Below are 22,559 nucleotides of genomic sequence, written 5' to 3'. Positions count from 1 at the left end.
AACACCGCCCCAAACTACATAACTGACCTGATACCCAAATACTACCCTACCCGTGTCCTCTGCTCCTCACAGGACCTCCTACTCTCTAGCTCCCTGGTCTCTTCCTCCCACGCCCGATTGCAGGACTTCTCCAACACTTCCCCCATCCTCTGGAACTCCCTACCCCAATCCATCAGACTGTCACCTACCCTCCTCACCTTCAGGCGCACTCTGAAAACCCACCTCTTCAGGGAAGCCTACCCCAACCTCACCTAACACCTGACCTCACCTAACAACTAACCTCCTCCACTCCTCCCACCACTCCATCCCCCACAGCCATTTCCTCCTGTACCACTTTCCTCTCCCTCCTAGATTGTAAACTCGAAAGAGCAGGGCCCTCAAACCTCTCGTGTGCTGTATTGTTACTGTCTTGTTTCATGTTCTGTCCCCCTTGCTACTGTACAGCGCTGAGCATACCCTTTGCCGCTATATAAATACTGTATAATAATATTTTGGTTAAGCAGACCTGCTGCTTTCTATCTCTCTGCACAGCAGAGAGATCGAGAGCAGCATGGTCATGCTTACAGGAGAGATCGCCGACAATCATCAATTCCTGGCCGAAAGTCGCCAGCTGGGACCCTGTGATTGAAATCCTCAGGAGCCAATAGCAGCACGGGTAGGGTGGCGTGCGCGCACGCCCCCTTACCTGTAATGCAAAATCATGTACATTTATGTGATTTTTGCCCAGTGAAGTTGCCCTGTAGCAATACATCTGCTATTGGGCGGCAGGCAAGTGATTAAAATAACAGACTTACTGGCCAGATCACCTGATGGAATTAAAGGAAAGAAAGCCCAAACAAGAAAACGAATGCAGCTGTCCTATCTAAGAATTGGTAAGTTTGTAATATAAATGTTTACTTTTGGGTTTAATAGTGGTATTTATTTATTTCAGGTACTTATATAGTGCTGTCAATTTACGCTTTACACATATGTATTGAACATTCACATCAGTCCCTAACCCTCAAGGGGTGTACAATCTAAGGTCCCTAACTCACATTCATACATACACATATTAGGGCCAATTTAGACAGGATCCAATTCACCTACCAGCGTGTCTTTGGAGTGTGGGAGGAAACCCAAAAGCAAAGATTTATTATATGTGTGAACTAAACTAGAACTCCCCTTTTAAACGATTGTACTCCTTCCTTGTGCTAATAGAGAAGACGGGAGCAGCTGATATTTCCTTGCAAACAAACACGAGCGATTTGTGCAAGTTGAGCCCCTCTGAGGAGCACTCAGAGCTGTTATATGAGTAGCTGCCCTTTTAAGCCTTCATTGCTCCACTAACACCTCAAGCTAAAAACAAATAATTGACTGCTCATGAATTTTGTAGAAGTTAACAGTGCAGGCCAAGACTGCAGAACATTCAGACCAGCATCCTATTAAAGCTCTTTAGGGGGAAAAAAAGGTTTTGATGGCATTTTTGTTCGCAGAACACGATTGTTGCTATAGCTATTATCATCCAAGTAATGTATGTTTAGCTGTACTATGCATGTCTTTGGTATATAGCAATTTACATGTACATTGTCTCCTTGGAAGTACTAACCCTTTTCTGTCAGCATGTTTGAGTTGGCAAAAACGTTTTTCTTTTGTTGGAGGAGTAGTGCAGGGAAGGGTATGAAGATCTGTTTTAGGGCTCCTGTACTCTGCAGCTGCTAAACTGCCGTTCAGGAGCTGTTGAGCGTTTTTTTCAGCAGCCTCTGAACTCTCCTTTTTATGTTTTCCTATGTGTCCATGTACACATAGTCGTTTACAGTTGTTTTTTTGAACGCACCAAAATTGCGTTCAGGAGTAGATTTTACCGGCGTTTCAAACTCCAAACTCGGGTAAACGCAGTTAACCGCGTTTACAAGCGTTTGCGTTTTAGACGCGTTTTTTGACAGGTCCATATCCAGATGCTGTCCAGAGCCTTTTTTCTTCATCAAAAATGCATGCAAAGCATTTTCCATGTATTCAAATGGACCTAGTACACCAGCGCAGTCAGTTGCAGGTTTCTCGTGAAGGAAAAAATTGTAGAACGTGCTGCATTATTCTCATGATGGGATCCATAGTGAATACAACCAGAAAAGACAGGTCATCTCAACACATACTGCTCTCTCTGCTTCTGCTCTCTCTATTTCTCTCAAAATGTCTGAAATAGTTAATTATTTACTATTTTTCAGTGCATTCTGGGCATTTGGGAAGGTCTCCTGAGGTTATCTTTTAAAAACTCTTCTAAACACAAACACATATAAACGCGGTATGCAAACGCAGCTAAACTTGCGTTTTCTAGCAGTCAGTTTCTAGCGGTCAGAAGAGTTTTCCAAATGTCCCGTGTACATGAGCTCTTAGGCTTTATGTACGTGAGCAACTCATAAACTCAAGTTTAGGAGCTTTTTTGTATTTTTTTTGCCAAAGCTCCTAAACTCAACTCTTCTACTGCATTTAGGTGAGGTTAAACCTCCTGAACGCGAAAGAATCGTGTTCAGGATAGGAACATTTTGACCGCGGGAAAACTCAACCCGCTGCAAAACTTTGTTTTCCCATGGCCGGCGGTCAGGGTAGGCTTGCATACATGAAGCCTTAAAGTGTATATATAGCCAAATGTTTATTTCTTAGGCTCCATGCACATTGGCAATTTTTTTAAGCTCCTGGAAGCAATAATCGGCAAATTTTTCTCCGCTAAATAGTGTAGCCATGCGCACTACTTGGGCTATTAGCATTTTTTGAGCTTCAGCATCTAGGACCAGAAAAAAAAAGTTTTTGTAGAGTGCCATGCCTCTTATGAAATATGTCGGACTGTCTACTTTGCAAAAAGGGGTCATTTGGGGGATATCTGTACTGTTCTGACATTCTTGGACCTCAAGAAATTAGATCGGCTGTCAGTACTTCAGGATTGATCAATTTTCAGATCTATACCATAGTTTGTGAACTCTATAACTTTCCTACAGACTAAATAATAAATACTAATTTGGGTTATTTTCACCAAAGACATGTAGCAGAAGACATCTCAGCCTAAATTTATGAAGAACAATTATTTATTTGTAAACTTTTATAACCGAAACAAAGAAAAACGTGTTTTTTTTCAAAATTTTCGGTCTTTTTTTGTTAATTTAGCAAAAAATAAAAACCCCAGTTGTGATTAATTACCACCAAAAGAAAGCTCTAGTTGTGTGAAGAAAATTTATAAAATTTTATTTTGGGTACAATGTTGTATGACCGCGCAGTCATTCAAAGTGTGACAGCGCTGAAACCTGAAAATTGACCTGGGCAGGAAGGGGGTTAAAGTTCCTGGTATGGTAGTGGTTAAAAAAAAATGCAAATGTGCATGGAGCATTAAAGGATAAGTTCACCTTTTGGACAAAAATAATAAATGCACATTTTTGTGCAGGTAAAAAAGTGTGCATTTATTATTTTTGTCCAAAGGAGCATGCAAAGCATTGCATCAGCGCACTCCTGTGATCCACGAACTTTGGCTATATGTCTCCTTTAACTATTGGATAGAATAAGGAAGGTAAAAAAACCTATCAGGTTATTTTTTACCATCTATTGAGGAAATTTCCCTTTATTTTTTGTGCTGGAGACACAACAGTAGGTGAGAGAAAATCTCCCCAAAGTTAGGGCAATTTGACTCTGCAGTAGTCACTTGAACAGGTGTCCCTATGCGAAAACGTGCGCTCACCACTTGTTTTGGTGACAACTCTTTTTTGATTTTCCCCTCACTTTTTGTTTGCCTGGAAAAATATAGGGATGTGTCTTCCCAGTTGAGGCAAAGACTGCAATAAAAATTGTCAGAGAGTCTAATGCTGTGTATGTTCCCGCTGGGAAGATTCCCCTCAATTCCTGTTCTGCCTAACACGCATCATCAATAAAGTGAAGGGAAATCTCCCCAGTGGAGATGTATACAGCATTACAAAACTGACAGATCTTCTAGCCTTCTTCAGTCTACTAGAAAAAATGTTTTCATCACTGTGTACATTCCTGGGAGATTTCTGCTTACTTGCTATTGGGTGTGACACCTGTCAGATGGACGGGAAGTGAGGGAAAATATCCCAAAAGAATGCATGAATTAGAAATATGTCACCAGCATAGCAGGGATCTCAAGAATGGAATCAAGACCTTATTCAGTGATCACATCATAGTTACAGTAGCGACATTTCCAGAGACTTTTAAGACCCTTCATCAGACATGTGACTGCAAGGCTCCGAAATGTTGCTATTGTACCTAGGACCAGTCAGCAGTATGTAACACTTAAAGAGTTCCTCAGTGACTAGTCCTTGCAGGTAACAGGAGTCATGGAGAAGATGGATCTTTCCTTCTAACTTATTTTTTTTTTTATATATATTTTGGATATTCCTGAATCCAAAATCAGAAGTTCTATTTTGAGGTATATAAAAAGTCATCTGTAATGTGTAGATTACAAGGTATACATACCATATATTTATAAAATGTCCCTGTATTGTCTTTGCATCTTGTTCATTCTTGATATCCAATTGAAGTGAAAGCTGTTGTGAACAAGTACCATAAATAGGGTTTTTAGCTTCACCAATTATTCTTTGAATAAAGGCCACCAATTTTAAAAAGGTAGAAAACAAATGTTGAAATCGCATGAGCATGTTTGTATGAGCTATTAGTGATTGGGTTTACATTGCTGTGAGGTGCACAAAAAATCTATACCGATAAACTGTTATTTCTAAAACTGAGTATGAAAATCTGTTGCTCGTTAAATCTATTTGTAAAGCCAGGCAGAAATGCTGCTGTTTGGCCATCATTAGGTAGTCTCCCCAGTGGCTTAAATCTTAAATCCCCCAAATTATATCCTTGTCTACAGAACGCCTCTGTTTGCCTGCCAGCATGAGACTTATGCAGGCCATAGACGGGTCGAAAATAGGCCGATTTTCAACCTGTCTGTGGGTTAATTGGTCGGCCGTTTTTCGGGGTTTTGGCACATTTTTTTTTTATCGGTAGAGTTGGAAAATTCGCAGCCTATTTTGACGATCGGCCGATTTTCCCAGCAATGGCGGGCAAATCGACCGATCGTTTTACCGATTAAAAAATCTGTGCATGAGCCGTGACCTGCAAGAAGAAGAAAAGAAAAATAAGAATTCCAGTCTGCTATTTTATATGAAAAGTCTTGCAGTTGCAACATTGTATCTATTTCTAGCCGAATAAAAATATCTGTATCCAAAATGGATACATTGTTGCAACCGCAAGACTTTTTCATGTAAGATATAAAAGCAGAGCTCCCTGCAAGGGACAGAAGTAAAAATTCTGGCCATAGACGGGACGAAAATTGGCAAATTGTTTTTTTTTTTTTTTGTTTTGTGTTTTGTTTTGTTTTGTTTTTTAACCATTGGTGGTAACGTTAGCCTATTTGAATGACCAATTTTTTCGTCTTTTTCTTTTTTTTTTTTTAAACGGCCGATTTTCGACCCGTCTATGGCCTGCAATACAACTGTTCAGCAGAAAGGGTACATCTGAAACAAATGAGAAAGACAGCCTGTATGTAATCTTTTTCTCCTAGAGCTGTTACATGTGTTGGGACTCTCTCCAACTGGAAGTATTTTTAATCTGGATTTATTTATTTTTTTATTTTTTTTTTTAATTTTATTTTAAAGAGCTGCTTAAAGTGAATCTATTCATTCATTGAACACATGTCCGTATTTTCGAACACACTCCACTTTTCTTCATTTTGTGCAAACAAAACCAGGTAGATATTGATATGCAGATTTTACCTTTTTGCTCTGAAGTCAGTATCTCACCCCACACCCCCATCTCTGGCCATTATTTCTGCCTTCTGATATAGGTAGGGTTGCCACCTTCTTCTAGCCAAACCCGAACACTTTAGTGGCACACGGCAAATTTTTTTTTCCGTAGTATACACTATAGGACTGTAAAAGAGTTTGGACACCTTTTTGGATGGCCCAAGGAAAGGATGGCCAAACTGCCTTGTGAAAAAACGTCTGCTCGACTAGGGGCCAAGGGAAGGAACAGGACTATTTACCCCTGGGCTCAAGCGCTTTCTTCTTGTAATTCTCTGCACTGTTCCATGTTTATCAAGCACCAGCAGTCCAATACTTGTGCAGTAATTACAATGATTTCAACAATTAAATTAGATTCCTGACTTCCATTTCTATACCAATCTGCAGGGGAATGTAACCGCAGCACAAGGTTTTCTCCGCCTCTGCCCAAAAATCATCAATTAGTCCCGACAAAGTAATCCTTGCACTGCGGTTCCTGGCAATTACATGCTCTTGCATATTGGTATAAAAATGGAGGTCGGGAATTTAATTGTCGGAACTGCTGCATAAGGATTAGACTGTTTGTGCCTGAAAACCAGGCACATTATTTATTGTATTTTATTTCATGTACTTATATGGCGCCATCAATTTACGCAGCACTTTACATATATATTGTACATTCACATAATTCCCTAACCCTCAAGGGATGTACAATCTAAGGTCCCTAACTTACATTCATACATACACATACTAGGGCCAATTTAGACAGGATCCAATTAACCTACCAGCATGTCATTGGAGTGTGGGAGGAAACCGGGGCACCCGGAGGAAACCAACACAGACACAGGGAGAACATGCAAACGCCAAGCAGGTGGTGCCGTGGCTGAGGTTCGATCCAACAACCCTAGTACTGCCAGGTGAAAGTGCTAACCATTTAGCCACTGTGCTGCCCCACATGATTTAAAATGACTCAAAACCTGGACTGTCTGGTTGAATCCTGAACAGGTAGGAACCCTAGATATAGGTCATGTAGTGGGCAAATTAATCACAGAATGGTAGCCAAGGTAAATAATGCCATAGAACTATATCAGTAGCAGACCATTTGACTGATTTATGGCCAAGAAGCACGAGGGGGCAGAACGGCTTAGCTTTGCAGATGGCAGTAGCATTTTGCAAAAATATTTGGACAGAGACCCTCGGTTTAACTCCTTTGAAAGCAATTTATACATATCTCTAGAGGAATTGTCAATGAGATGGGGATTAGAGAGGCACAAGGACCCATTAATAGTGTTGCTATGGGGCCCCCTTAACCTTGTAAGGGCCCTAACAACATGTACAAGTATGGCTCATTTAGTAAGTTCCCATTTTTCATCAACAATAAAATATACAGTACAAAGATCAGCCATACCTGACTGACAGATTAAGTGCATACCATTGATTATCTTGTTACAATGGCATCTGGATGTGGTGGGATATATTAAGCAACAAATAAGCATGTTGTTCCTGAAGTTGGTATGTTAAAAGAAGAAAAAAATGGGCATCACAGTTTGTTGTGTATGGGACTGCATAGCTGCAGATTGGTCAGTGTGCCAGTGTTTACAATGGGCATGTGAGCATGAGAACTGACAATGTAGCAATGAAAGAAGGTGGCCTGGTCTGATGAATCACATTTTCTTTTACATCATGTGGATGACCAGGTGCATGTGCCTTACATACCTGGGGAAGAAATAGCAAGAGGATGCCCCACATGGAAGAAAAATATATTTGAAATATATGTTAAAAATATTCTTCCCAAATATATTGCCATATATTTGAAATGCTACAATTTTGGTCATATTCTATATATATATATATATATATATATATATATATATATATATATAAATATATACACACACTGCTTGTTGAAGTGTGTTTTTATTACAAAATATATGAAAAATATTTTTAAAAATACATCTCAAATATACTGTATGTCTTCTAAAAATACAAATCTGCATTTTTGGAATGCGTTTACAGATATATGTTGAAATGACTTTGTTTTATATGTTAAAAATAAAATCTGAAGAATATAATTTAAAAAAAAATATTTTTTTAAAAATATATTCTTCAGATTTTTTTGGGGGGCAGTATGGGAAGAAGGCATGCTGGTGGAGGCAATGTTCTGCTGGGCAGTGTGAATTTCATCAACTAGAATATTTTCATTGACGAAATGAACACTATTTTAGTCAACAAAGTATGATTCAAACTAAAACAATTCATATGACTAAAACTAACATGGCTTTTTTTGTGTGTGTGTATACCTTGCGAGCCAAAACAAACAATATACCTTTATGGATCACCAACATTTAACACATAACTCAAACTGTGCAAACAAATTATATATCTATAAATGTTGCGCTCCCTACTACCACAATAATACATATATATATATATATATATATATATATATATATATATATAATATAATTTCAACTGTGATAAAACCAAAACATTAATTTAAGGGTTATTGTACCAATGTGAATGTGATTTAAAACAAAATAATATTAAGAATAATAGTCCCATCAATCAATTCATAGTCCAATAGTGGTGATATAGTGATCACATATCATCAAATAGTGACTTTCTGTGAATCCTTCAACCAATTAGGGTGTGTGCTCACCTCCTTCTACGTTGCACTTGTCCATTTGTAAACTTGTAACAAATGTGTCAAACCATGTGTAGTTAATAGCTGGGCTTGACCCCAAAAAGATGGCTGTTTCCATGGAATTTCTGGGAAAATGGCGAAGATAGTGTATATAAACCAGCAATAGTGCAGTGACTGTCCAATCATAACCCCCTGATGAAGCCATGTGACCTATAGCGTAACACATAGGGGTGGGGCTACGACGTCACTCAGCACCAGAGAGAGCAGACGGCAAGTACATGCCTTAGCGGCTAACACAGGCTTAAATGATACAAAGCGGTTCTATGATATTTTAAATGTGAGTGCATTGTATGAGATTTTGAGAATAAAGGCAAGTTGTTTTAAGGATAAAGCACTATGTCTTCAATTTCTTTTTGATACTGAAAAATGATTAAGGAGGAGTAAGCAAGTGATCTTTAGCAGCTGAAGGAGGGAGCAATCCTTGCAGGGATATCCAGCACACAAGGGGAAGCACTGTCATTTATAGGAAGCACCATACTGCAACCATTTTGGCAGGTTCCAGGATATGTGAACCACAAGTGTATATAGCCTATTTTATAGGCGTAGAAGGAGATGAGCGCACACCCTAATTGGTTGAAGAATTCACAGAAAGTCACTATTTGATGATTTGTGATCACTATATCACCACTATTGGACTATGAATTGATTGCTGGGACTATTATTCTTAATATTATTTTGTTTTAAATCACATTCACAGTTTTTTCACTGTCACTTTATTTGGTACAATAACCCTTAAATTAATGTTTTGGTTTTATCACAGTTGAAATTATATAAAATATATATATATATATATATATATATATATATATATATATATATTATTGTGGTAGTAGGGAGCGCAACATTTATAGATATATAAAACTAACATGGCGTTTTAGTCAAAAGACTATAGCTAAAACTAAATAGAAATTTGACGTAAAAAATAACACTGGTTATATATCACAATAGCTAAATCTCTGTCTGTAGTGCATGTTCAGAGCTTAATGTCATAAACAGGGGCAGACTGACCATTTGGAAACTTGGGCACTGCCCGAGGGCCCGGGGTCAGTAGGGGGCCCCATGAGATGCCCCTGGTACCTTTTTTGTTTTCATAGGCTTTTTTGAGTTTGGGCAAGGACACGGGCCCCATGATCCCCTATTACCCGGGGGCCCCATGAGTTGTCAGTCAACCCCTGGTCCTAAATAATAACATGTTATTAGATTTTTACTCCAGGAGTATATAATGAGTTTGGAAATTCTAGAGAAATGCTTCAATAATGCATTACAATTTAACTAAACCCATTAGATTTTAGTCGACTGAAAATGTACTGGAGATTTTAGTCGACTAAAATACAACTAAATCAATTCAGATGACTAAAATACGACTAAATCAATTCAAATGACTAAAATACGACTAAATCAAGTCAGATGACTAAAATATGACTAAAACTAAAATGCCATTTTAATCAAAAGACCATGACTACAACTAAATCGAAATTTGACGTCAAAATTAACACTGCCGCTGGGAAACCTTTGGTCCTACCATTCATGTGGATGGTACTTGGCACATACCACCTACCTAAACATTGTTGCTGACCAATTACACCTTTTCATGTTAAAGGCATTAATTTCCTGATGGCAGTGGCCTCTTTCAGCAGGATAATGCAAACTGCAAAAATGGTTCAAGAATGGTTTGAGGAACACAATGAGTTTGAGGTGTTGACCTGGCCTTCAAATTCTCCAGATCTCAATCCAATCTGTGGGCTGTGCTGGAAAAACCATTGCAACTTATAGAACATAAAGGATCTGCTGCTGATGGCTTGGTGCCAGATACTGTAGCATGTCTTCAGAGGTCTAGTGACATCCATACAGCAAAATGGGGACTTACTCAATATTAAGTGGGTGTTCATAAAGTTATGTCTGATATGTGTGTATATTACACCAAGAAATACACAGGAAAAGTATCCCACTTCTTTATTTTTTAATCAGATAGTTAAAAATGAAGTCGCAATGCTATTATAGTTAATTTCTCAGCTGAATAGAAATCACCATTTGCCTTATTAATTCTGTAAAGAGACAATTTAGTTAGTAGTTTGCGTAAAGAGCGGAGAGATGCATGGAGGGAGACAGTTAATATTGTCTGAGTAAGGCCCTGAGTACTTTAGTCATGCTAAACAATAGAACAAAAGTTTATTGTGGGCTCCAATTATCTTCCTTTCATTGTATATTTAACAAGATAACTGTTTTTCAATGTATAGGCCTGATTACAGCTTGTTTGCCAGATCGGTATATGAAAGTTGGCATTTGTAGTTGCAGATTAATTTTCTATTATATATTCAAAACTTGAAATAATGAAGATGTAAATTATAAGGAGTCAGAGCTCCACTCAACATAGTTTACGTTTCCTGATTATTCAGAGGATGTGACAGATCGAAGCAGAGAGGGTTACTGATTACACAATGCAGTGTCTGATTCTGTTGCATGATGACATGGGCAGACTTTTTAGTAAGGCTGCGGGTTGCTTTACTATTGAAGTGAACAGTAAGGCTCTGCTATCTCCCCCTCCTAATGAACAATGTATTTGTTGGTGGAGCGCTGGACCACAGAGTAGATGGAGGCAATAGTCAGCATCAAACTGCTAGAGCACATGTGTCAAGCACAAAGCCAGATGACCAAATCCAGCCCTCCAGGCTATTTCATGTGGCCCTTGTACCTCTCCTGCAGCTGTGGCAATCCCCTTGTTTCAGCAGTCTGCAGAAGAGAGGAGGACAGAACTCCTCCTCCAGATACTTCGCTTCTCTGTGCACCCACTGAGAGGCTTATGTCTGCCACCCCTGGTCTCAGCATTTAGCAGACTCCAGAAGCCCTCCTCTGGTCCTTCTTCAGACCCTGCACTTTTTGCTTCCCAGCTCCGCCCCCAGCTTCTTCCTTGCAGCAGCAGGTAAGGGGGGTGCACTATGATGTAAGGGAGGGTGAGGTGCTCTGGACATCTAGTCTTACAGATACTATTGGTCCTTTTGAGGGCAAGCAAAATACTGATGATGCCCACCAGTTTGACACTCCTGTGTTAGAGGCAGCATTCTGTCAACCAGGTTATCTCAAAGGGTCCTTGGAGTAGTCTGTAGAACATAAAAAGGGACAAGAACACCAGTAAATCCAAAACACATTTTTGTCATGGCAAAAAATGTAAAAGTCAATGCATTTCGGGAGCTCAAAGCTCTCCATTAATCAGGGCTTCTGTGTTTACTGCAAATTCAAATTTATGCTGGGCAACAGATGCAAAAAACAAACAGAAATTCCAAATAATTGGGGTCACCTGACAATTTAGTGACCCCGATTATTGTGCAAAATTCATTTTGGTTTTACAACTGTTGTCCAGCATACATTTGATCTTACTGCTAGCACACAAGCTCAGATGAACAGGTGGTTTGAGCCCCCAAAGCCATTGGATTTTTAATTTTGTGTCATGAAATAAAAAAGTAATCTTCTTGCAAAGTATAGGAGTTCAGTCTAGATTCTGACAGGATTACTTTAAACATTCTCCCCAAATATGGGTCTAAGTGGCAGTTTATATGTATAAATGCCAATTATTGAAAATCCATTGGTAGATGTAGAGCAAGTGGTGCATGAAAGACAGCCTAAGGTGAACTAGAGGTGCTGTGTAAGGAAGAATGTGAAAATGTTCTATGGCAAGAAAAGCTTGATGCAGAACATTTGGAGAATGTGATATCCTCAATGGGGTATTTACAGACCACCCAAACTTTACACGTGCCACCATTTCATTGTTTTCCTGTCTGTTGCATAAAGAACACCTTGTTTTAAGGTGAACCCCAGAAAAACAATGAAATGCATGTAAGGGACCTATATACAAAAACCTAGAGCTCTGCCCAAAGCACTGCAAAACCTCCCCCTTTGGTCCAAAGCACATATTGGGTGCCAATGTTCAAACAAACTCAGCCAGGTGAAACAGATCGGAAAACAAAAGGTGGAAACGTCACCCAACCACTACATAGAGAGGTAAAGATATGGCTTCAGCCTGGACTCCTCCTGGCTATGGTGCTCTGACATGTTTTGCCCACCTACGGGGCTTGATCACTCAATTTACTTTTTGCCCAAGTCGAAATAAAGTGGCTAGAGGGAAAGGGTTTTTTTTTTTTATTATTGGAGAAGAGACTTTTTGGGGGGAGGTTTACTAAAACTGGTGCACTCAGAATCCTGGTGCAGCTGTGCATGGTAGATAATCCGTTTCCAGCGTCAGCTTGTTCAGTTAAGCTTTGGCAATCAAACCTGGAAGCTGATTGGTTTCCATGCACCGTTGCATCAGATTTTGCCCTCTCCAGTATTAGTAAAGAACACCCATTACGTCTTTTCTGCAGTAAAAGCCTCTGTTTGCAAACTTCTTTAGCATGCCTCTGTAAGCCGTGTACCGGGGTGGGCTCCCCAGGATACAGTGAAGTCACGAACGAAAGCAACCCCAACACCAGCTTTTGTCACAACAGAATTTTACTTAGATGTGGCAAATAAACAAAACCACAAATGCTGGAATATACAATAAATTTACATACACCCTTGTGCTGCACAGCACGGCGCCTTCTGATGGATGAAGGTAGAAAGTGAAGTAATTTACCTACTGGCGGGCACAACTAAGCTGCCTCACCTTACCTGTTATTACCCTAAAAGAACAAGAATCAGTGTATGGGTGTATGGTATGGGCTAGCCTGCGGTGCAGCACAACAGCTTACAATCTTACACAAATCTACAGTATTCCCCCTCCCATAACTGGTCCTGTAGCACGTGCCTGAGTATTCCTTCTGAGCAAAACGCCAGTCTGGCTTCAGTTTGTAGGATTTTATCAGCTCTCCAATGTGAAATGTCACTTTAAGTTGTGGAGTCCTTCCAATGATCAGTAACAACACTTGTGGCCTGACACAAACAGAGACCCTAACTAACGAACTATAGGCCTGTCTCAGTCCTATAGGCGCCAACACTGAAATGAGGTGCATGTACGATCTTACCGCCCCGGGTCTGCTTTGCATCCACTGGTGACTGAACAGAACAAATGTCTCTCCACTAAGCATGCAATATCACAGTATATACATATTGCTTAGTTCCTCAGCTTCCCATCAGCTTCCTGGAGGCAATCTTCCTTTCTTTGAACAGGGTTAGCGTCTTGAACACCATCAGCTTCACTCAACTGAATTTCTGATTACGGAGGGCTGTCCTCACATCTGGATGGCATCAGATTCTCAGATCACACAGCACCCCCTTCTCTCTCTCAAGCATGGCTGCTCTTCTCTCCTTTTTCTGTTCACTCTCCAACTGTAAAACCCCACCCCTTCATAAGTATAGAAATCTCTATGCAGTCTGAGGCTGTGTTAGAAAAAAACAGTGACATCTTGTGGCTAAACTGCAGAATGTCAGTCAGAACGTTTTTAATTTACTTCAATCAGTGTTCAAACAATGAAAGCTGTTTCCCCATCTCACACCTCAGTCCCATGAGTGTCACCTTGAGCTGGTCATTCAAGATGGCCAAAGATGCTGAACCTGAAAGCCTGGGTGAAGAGGTCTATGCTGGCGAGGGAGCTTGCGCATGTCACATCGCTAGAGGAGAGGGGAGTAATCCGAAGTTTGATTCCCCGCTTTAATTTTCTTTTCCCCAATGCATTTTCACCTTTGCTTTGTTTCCCTGCCATTCTGTTCAGCTGGTACTTTCTGAGTATGAAAGAGTATGTGACTGACCCAACTTTTTCTATAGTCAAGCTACAACTAGAAGGAGTTATAGCTTATATAACCTAATAAAGTGATCATCATTTTTCATCTAGCTGGAGATTTCAACTTCCTGCAAAGCTCTCCTCAACCACCTCCACAATCAAGCCAGCTGCTGCCCCTGGTAGCTAAATGGAGGGGGCACCAAGGAAAGCTGAGTATATGGGACAAGCTGTAGGGTCAGTTAACTACCCTCGTAAAAATGGAGCTTTTCTTTTTAAAAGAAAGATGCACATTAATCTAACATTGTTTTGTCTTTCTGATGAGACTATATTATAATATGGGCATTGTGGAAAATTCATCTGTCACGTTATCTTGTCTGATATCAGTATACAAATTTCAGAATGAAATAGACTTAACATATCTTTATGTGATTAGACAACCTGGCAAACTGCACTAATAATCTCTGTGTTCCTTCAAATGTTCTGTATTTACTCTGTGCTGAAGACACTTGAGGACTGTTCTCCAGAATGATCAAGGCACTCTGAAGAGTTCCTCATAGAATGAACTTCATTTAAATAGCTTGACATGTTCTTTAAACTTGAGAAAGAGCATTCAAATCAAGCGCTTATAATTTGCTTGCAGCCACGCTGACATTTGTCAGAGCCACTTTAGGAGCTTCATCCCCCTATCCCCACCTTCCTCACAAGTCAGCCAACGTAACATCAGTGCATTGTTTAGCATAAGGTAAAAACATTGATGGAAAAGGAAATAAATTCCACATAAAAATGATGTAAGACACTGAACACTTGTTTGTAAGATCTGTACCAATGTATTATGTAAGGCAGTGCATAATACCAGTAGTGAATAAACCATAGGACACAAATTTCACTTTTTCACAAAAAAATTATAGATAATTGATTGTTTTGGCTGAAAAGCCTGATTTTCCTGCTTTATGGTCAAGAGTGAATATAAAGTAATGAATAAAATCCATTTAATTTTCTTTATTTCCATTTTTAGGTAGGTATTTATGAAATACTGCATATTTAGTTTTAGCAGGGGAAGTGTGGCAAAACATCTTTTCAAATGTTTTAACACTTGTGAAAATCCCAACGTTTACAGAGTTCGATAACTCAAGCTGAAATTTACACAAGTGAATGAGTTCAAGCAGCTACTCCTACTCCATAATCCTTATTGAATGGCTGCATTCAAGGTTCCTATTGAACAATGTTAGCCAAAAGCTGGCAGCTGTTGTATAACTCATAGTGCCCTGGTAATCCTATGCCATTGTTACATAATTACATAGTCTGGCTGAAAAAAAACAAAAGTCCATCCAGTTCAACCATTAAAAAAAAAGTTATAATCCTATACCCATAGTTGATCCAGAGGAAGGCAAAAAAACCCCAGCAAAGCATGATCCAATATGCTCTTTCAGGGGAAAAAATTCCTTCCGGATCCCCCAAGAGGCAATCGGATATTCCCTGGATCAACTTTACCTATAAATGTTAGTATCCAGTTATATTCTGTGTATCTAAGAAAAAATCCAGGCCTTTTTTAAAGCAGTCCACTGAGCTGGCCAGAACGAACTCTTGAGGGAGTCTATTCCACATTTTCACAGCTCTTACTGTGAAGAAACCTTTCTGTGTTTGGAGATTACATTTCTTTTCCTCCAGACGTAAAGAGTGCCCCCCTTGTCCTCTGTGATGACCTCAGGGTGAATATCTCTACACCGAGTTCACTATATGAACCACTGATGTATTTATACATGTTGATCATATTCCCCCTTAATCTCCTCTTCTCAAGAGAGAATAAATTCAGTTCCTCTAATCTTTCCTCATAGCTGAGCTCCTCCATACCTCTTATCAGTTTGGTTGCTCTTCTCTGTACTTTCTCCAGTTCCCCAATGTTCTTTTTGTGAATTGGTGCCCAAAATTGAACTACATATTCCAGATGAGGTCTTACTAATGATTTGTACCGGGTAAAATATCTCTCTCTCTCTGGAGTCTATACCTCTTTTAATACAAGACAAGATTTTGCTCACTTTAGAAACTGCAGCTTGGCATTGCATGCCATTATTAAGCTTGTGATCTACCAGACCTCCCATGTATTGAAAGTTTTTATATAAATGTATATATGTGTTGGCAGTGGCGTCCCGAGGCAGGTGCGGGGGGTGTGGTCCGCACCGGGTGACACTGACCCCACAGGGTGACACCAGATTCACTCCAAGAAAAGGTAAGTTGTAATGAAAGCCGATGATCCCCGCAGGATGCATCGTATCTGCGGATTGAGCATAATGGATTGGAGTCTGATCCACTATGCTCAATCCGCAGATCCGATCCATTCTGCGGGGATCGTCGGAGGGGGTGTAACCAAGTGTTACCGCACCGGGTGACACCTACCCTAGGGATGCCTCTGTGTGTTGGTGTGTTTAACTTCTATGGAGGAGTGTGTTACTCTTAGCCACTCAGTGCCTTAACATAGGGAGTTTGTAGTCTTGTGTAAACTTTGACTCCAGCAACATGCAAGTCATGTACATTACCCATGAAGGTTCTTCCCAATTCTGAGACTAAACAGAGCAGCAGGGACATGAATGGGAAAAAACGTGTTGGGGAAGGCTAAGTTAAAGCAAACACATTGCTTTGCCCTGAGTGGACAATGCACAGTTCAATAAAAAAAAATGTCCCTAAACAATTATAATTATATAGAAGTCTTTCAGGACTTAAGATTTTTTTACAAGAAATGTTTTGACAAAATGGAACTTGTGCAATACTGCGTTGTCATATGATCACTGTGAAATGATATTCATTCCCAGTAAAGCAATGGGGGAGATTTACTAAAACTGGTGCACTCAGAATCTGGTGCAGCTGTGTATGGTAGCCAATCGGCTTCTAACTTCAGATTGTTCAATTAAGCTTTGACAATAAAACCTGGAAGCTGATTGGTTTCTATTGCAGAGCTGCTCCAGATTTTGTACTCTCCAGTTTTTGTAAATCAACCCCAATATAGTCACCTTCTATCCCTTCAGAGCTAAACAAATCGCCTCTTTGGAAAACACCTAAAAATTACCTTTTGTTGTATTAATTTGAAACTTGTTTAGGTAAAAAATGTTATTAGCAAACACAATTTAAAGTGAAGGCATTTTAATGTTATGCGATCCTACACCTAAGCTGTCTATTTTTTATTTTCAAAGTGTTGATATTATTTTTAATTTCAGTTTATTTCATTTTAATCTTTTTACTTTTTTTTTGTACTTGCGCAGAATCAGATTACCATCCTGCTTGAATAGCTATCGCATTTTACTATTCTTTCAATTTTGCTGTTAGAATAAGCATAATAATTAATCCCTTAATACATTTCTTTTGTTCTGTTTGAAGTTTTGCTTTGATTAGTTTTTGTGACTTCTTTTAAGCTCGGTTTTAATCATGTGGTTATTCAGAACAAATATTGTCTGCAAAGTCCTCAAACACATCCAAACCTTGAATGATATCAATATTGGGCAGAGGATCTGTGATTCTTTAGGTGAATAACATCAGTAAAATATTCTTTAAAGTTTCTTTTCCAGTAACTTGTACTGTGGAGCTTTGAAGTATTGCTGAAGGTAATATTTACGTGTTTAGCAATGCAACCAGATGAACTCTGGTCCAACGAAAAATATCTCCATTTATAATAAGTACTTGCTGAAGTCCCTGAATGTAAGCAGTTAAAGTAGACAGTAGTAAATCTAATCGCTAAAATCTCATATAAGATTTAACATGTTGAACCAGAACTTGAGGCAGATTCGAAGGTTTAATGGGCTATTCATTTTTATCATGCTTATTTTTGCTGTAGTGTTGCTTTAGTGTGATTTAAATATTACCTGGCTTGAGGGTCCATGTTCAGATATTTTCTGTTGCAAGGTTACAATCAGGGGCAGACTGACAACTCATGGGGCCCCTGTGTCCTTGCCCACACTCAAAGCATACCTAAAAAAGCCTATAAAAGGTACCAGGGCATTTCATGGGGCCCCACACTGACCCTGGGCACTTGGGCAATGCCCGAATGGTCAGTCCATCCCTGGTTACAATGCTCCTTTCTTGTCTCCCAATTTTGCTCCTAAGTTGTCACTCAGTCAAAGCGGGCTTCAAATGTAGATTACAAGTGGCCTTTTCAATACAAATGAAATGCCCTAGATCACTGTGTTTGGGACACTCAGCCTGAGAAATGACATGAAACCATTGCTAGAGTGCATGTAACAAGTGGCTGCAGGAGATGAACAGCACTGATATGCAACAAAGGATAAAAAGCCCCCCCCCCTCCCCCCAAAAAAAAAATTAATAAAGGTGCAACATGATTCAGATGGGGAATCGTTCCTAGGAGAGAGTTTGAGTAGAAACTGCAGGCCTTACCTTATTGGAAGTCAAAAGTCAGGTGGCAAATAGTGTTGCAGGGTCTGCTGGGAGTTCTTTCTGGAAGGTCAATAAGGGAAGAAAGTTGTCCCACACTCCCTCGTTTAATGTTTGACAACAAATTTGGATTTACGTGTGATTGTCACAGCAGCTTTGGGCCATTTTGGTGGTATGGTGTCATTCAGGGCTGTTGTCAAGAAATGATGGGGTCCTGTGCAGACCACCTGACAGCACTCCAACCCCCCCCCCCCCCATGAAAAAAAGCAAAAAAGGCAATATTTGCACTCTCAATACACTAAAATCATTAACGGACATAAACAGAAAATAACTTACAAAATACCTGCTAAATCTAAGAGAGAAAATTGTATTGAGTATATGAATAAAGCTCTGTGTGTGTGAATACGGCTTTGGGGCTCAATCACATGGGCACTGTGGCCTGTTTAGTGTGAGTCAGTGGTTTGTTTTTTTGGTGTCTGGAGCTGTGTGTAGGCAGGCTATGTTATGCTATGGGGACACAGTGGCTCTACATACACACCTGCAGTGTGCACTCTGGGCCAGATTGGAACTTACAGCTGTGATCACATAGCCCCTACATCCTCCTAGAGTAAAAGGCAGCTCCAGCTGCACAAACAAAATGCTCATTCACACTGTATGGCCCAGAGAATGAGCCCTTAGTTTTTAAAAATGTGTAGATTTTTTTTTTTTACAATTTTTGAAATTTATTTTTTACACTTTTTTCAATTTATTTTTTCCCAATGCTGTTGGAGGGGGAGGTTTTAGTGAAATATTAGGGGGCTAAACTTACCCCTGATGTCTCGCTTTTGAGACAAAAAAAGTGTCTGAGGAAATAGATTCCTCCATCCCTTTCTCTGCAGTCTCAGCTTGACTGGACAGTGAACAAATGAGAAGCACTCTGTATAGAGGCCCTGTTCATTTACAAGATGAAGCATAGTAAACACAGTTTACTATGCTTCAGTTATGAATGAACACAGTGGGTGATTGATTAGTAACATTCAAGAAAAGAAGGGGCCGGTAAATATGACACATTCACTAACCCCTTACCCTGCTGTCAACCCTGAAGATCCCGCACTGTATGCCTGCAGCAGCCGTTTGCAGAGGAGGGAAACTGGCAGTGCTGTGGGAAGGGGGGGGGGCACACAAGGGGTCTGGGCAGCAAGAGAGGCACACAGGGGTCTGAGCAGCAAGGGAAACAGGATGGTGTACAGGGAGGGTGATCAGTGTGGCGGGAGACAATTTTCAGGAAGCGGTCCACTGTGTTTCTCCCTTCAGCAGCTGAAATCTGGCAGAAGAGAGAGGAGGCGAAGCCGGCTTTCAGCTGTTGCAGGGAGAGACACACTGAGAACAGGTTCCTGAAATTGCCCCCTCCCCCCACCTCACTGATCACTCTCTCTTCTGCCCTCATTCGAATCCCCTTGTGGCAGGGGCTCAGTACAGGAGGACCAATGCTTCCCCCTTATCGGTGGCCCTGGTGTCCATTTTTTTTTTTTTTTTTTAACAGGGCCCTTTTTTCTTGGGAAATAAGAAATAGTCAATTCTGAGGTTGTTCTCAAACCAGTGGATTGTGGCTGAGGACAAGGATGGGAATTTACTAAAGCCTATTTGACTAGCAGAAACCAAAGACCCCTTCTTGTAACCAACGGTCGTTATATTATTTACGTGATATGGTTTTATTTTTGGTTATTGTTAATTTGAACCGTTAATTGTTTTGTCACACAGCCCATGTGTTATTTGGGAATTTCATTAAGTGGATGAATCTGAATTTTATTAAAAAGCAAATGACTGTGATCGGGTTTTGCTTTATGTACCTTCTTAACCTCCAGGATTGGTATGATTATTGACTATGTTTTTCAGTACATTAACCATGTGTAATCCTGTAATTGTATGAGGAAATAATATATAATTATAGCATTTCTCTTCTTTATGTTCTCACTTTGTCAAAGATCTGCTTGGATTTATTGTAAGCTACATTGCTTAGCAATGCGTACTTCTCCTGTTGTATTTTACCCAACGTTTTGAAAAATAAAGCGTTAAAAAAAAATGACAATTGTTCATGATGTACGGTGCTTTCCAGCTAAGGCTTACATCGAGTTTAAAGTGGACATCTCATCATTATTCACTCATGAATGAACATATCAACATTGAGAAAACAGGACCTGTTGTTTTAATAAAAAAAAAAAAAAATTGCTTCCAAACCTCTTCATGTGATCATTAGCTACTAGGAGCATTGTGGGTGTTTCATCAATAGAGGCTTCAAAGAGTTGAGTTTTATTTTCAGTCAAATAGACCTTGTAAGATGGACGTCTAATGAAATAAGAGAGTAAGACAAAGTTTTTGTGTAGGACTGCTAAAAGGGTATTAAAACTTGGTATGTATGGCTAGATTTCTGTTCATAATAGAAAGTATATAAATAGTTAAAAAAATCTATGCTTGTTAAGATTGTTTAGATTAAGTTTGTATCTTTCACATATTGAGTGAAAAACATGCATTAGTTTCTCAACCAGGGTTCCATGGAGCACTAGGATCCCTCCAGAGATTGCTAGGGTTCCTTGAGCAATGAGCAATTTCTACCTCTTAGATAAATTCCCACTGACACCAATGATCTTTTTTGCTATGTATAAGGGAGTAATTCCTCCCACAAGTGTAAGGAGCAGTCTTCCCACTGACCATCACACTAATGTATCATGAATTGTAGATACAGTCATTTTTTGGTCCCCTGAGACTGGAAAGTTATTTCAAGGATTCTTCTATGTTGAAAAGGTTGAGAAAGACAGACTATAATTCCCATTTACCAGTTGATATCATTTTGTGTCTGTGTCCACCGCCTTAACTACCTCAGAATAACAGACAGCACAACATGCATAGAGAAATATATGGGAAGCTTCTATTTCATTATGGTAGCAGAGTAACAGTCCCACCATCCCCTGTGATAGTAGTGAAAGATCAGAGCCGGTATAACATAAATCCTATCTACAGACTTATGAAGCAGGTGTATAAATCATAGAAAAGATCAGATAGTTTGAAATTCCCTATGGTAAAAATTGTACATGTAAAGAGTGAAGATCTCAGTATTTTGGGGTAAACATCATATTGTATTGGAGACAATGACAGAGTAAGGGTTAGCAATGGCCATCAAACTGTGATGGATATTTTTTTTAATAGGGTATCTTTTCTGGTCGCGTTCACACTTTTTTGTGGTGCATTAATATACACATGCTAAAGTGTTAGGTCAAGGCCAACACACTCCATCATTAACATAACCTCACCTAACTCTTTTGGAGATGCTGCTTTGCAGTGCAGGTGCATTGCCATAAGTCAGCCCATGAAGCCCTATCCCCTTTTGGCTCCATTAATAACTATTGATTCAGGATTGTTTATGCCAGTTTGTAAGTGCTGACTATGTTTCTGATCAATACAGTGTATTTAAACCAATTTTATTTGTTTCCCTCTCTCTCCAGAATCAAGTTTCTTGCTGGGGAATGCACAGATTGTGGACTGGCCTGTAGTGTATAGTAATGACGGTTTCTGTAAACTTTCTGGATACCACAGAGCTGACATCATGCAGAAGAGTAGTACATGCAGGTTTGTGTCCATCTAAAGTACACTTACTGTAGAACGCATACTATGGCCATTGTTTATGACTATGTTTTCAAGGGATCTGTAGTAGTTGCAAGACATGGGATTTCTGTTTCAACACGACTGTGTCCCTGTGGGCAAAGCCAGCACCATAAAGACATGGTTTCATGAAATTGGAGTGGAGAAACCCAAGTTGCTTGCACAAAGCCCTAATCTCAATCCTATTGAATGCCTTTGGGATGAATTGGATTGACAATTGTGAGCCAGAACTTCTCATCCAACATCAGATCCTGATCTTACAAATGGGCTTTTGGCTGAATGCGTTCCCACAGACACACTCAACTCTCTTGTGAAAAGCCTTCCAAGAAAAGTGGAAGCTGGGGGAGTAAAATGATATTGATGCACATGGTTTTGGAATGTGATGTCACAACA

The 22,559-nt window shown here is 39.7% G+C and overlaps 1 protein-coding gene across 1 annotated transcript in view; it reads left to right on the top strand.

Moving 5' to 3' along the window:
* Positions 1-22,559, top strand: part of KCNH5 (potassium voltage-gated channel subfamily H member 5) — a 401,260-nt gene that overhangs the window by 44,744 nt on the left and 333,957 nt on the right. The window contains exon 2 of the mRNA XM_089687483.1: positions 22,010-22,133. Coding sequence (XP_089543609.1) covers positions 22,010-22,133 — 124 coding nt within the window. The remainder of the gene's footprint in view (positions 1-22,009; positions 22,134-22,559) is intronic.

This window comes from Staurois parvus, unplaced genomic scaffold (genome assembly GCF_062004578.1).
Source record: "Staurois parvus isolate SC_StPar_1 unplaced genomic scaffold, SC_StPar_1.0 ptg000426l, whole genome shotgun sequence".
In the NCBI taxonomy this organism is placed as follows: domain Eukaryota; kingdom Metazoa; phylum Chordata; class Amphibia; order Anura; family Ranidae; genus Staurois; species Staurois parvus.
The sequence above is the reverse complement of the archived record's forward strand: the minus strand, read 5'-3'. Positions and strand labels throughout refer to the sequence as shown.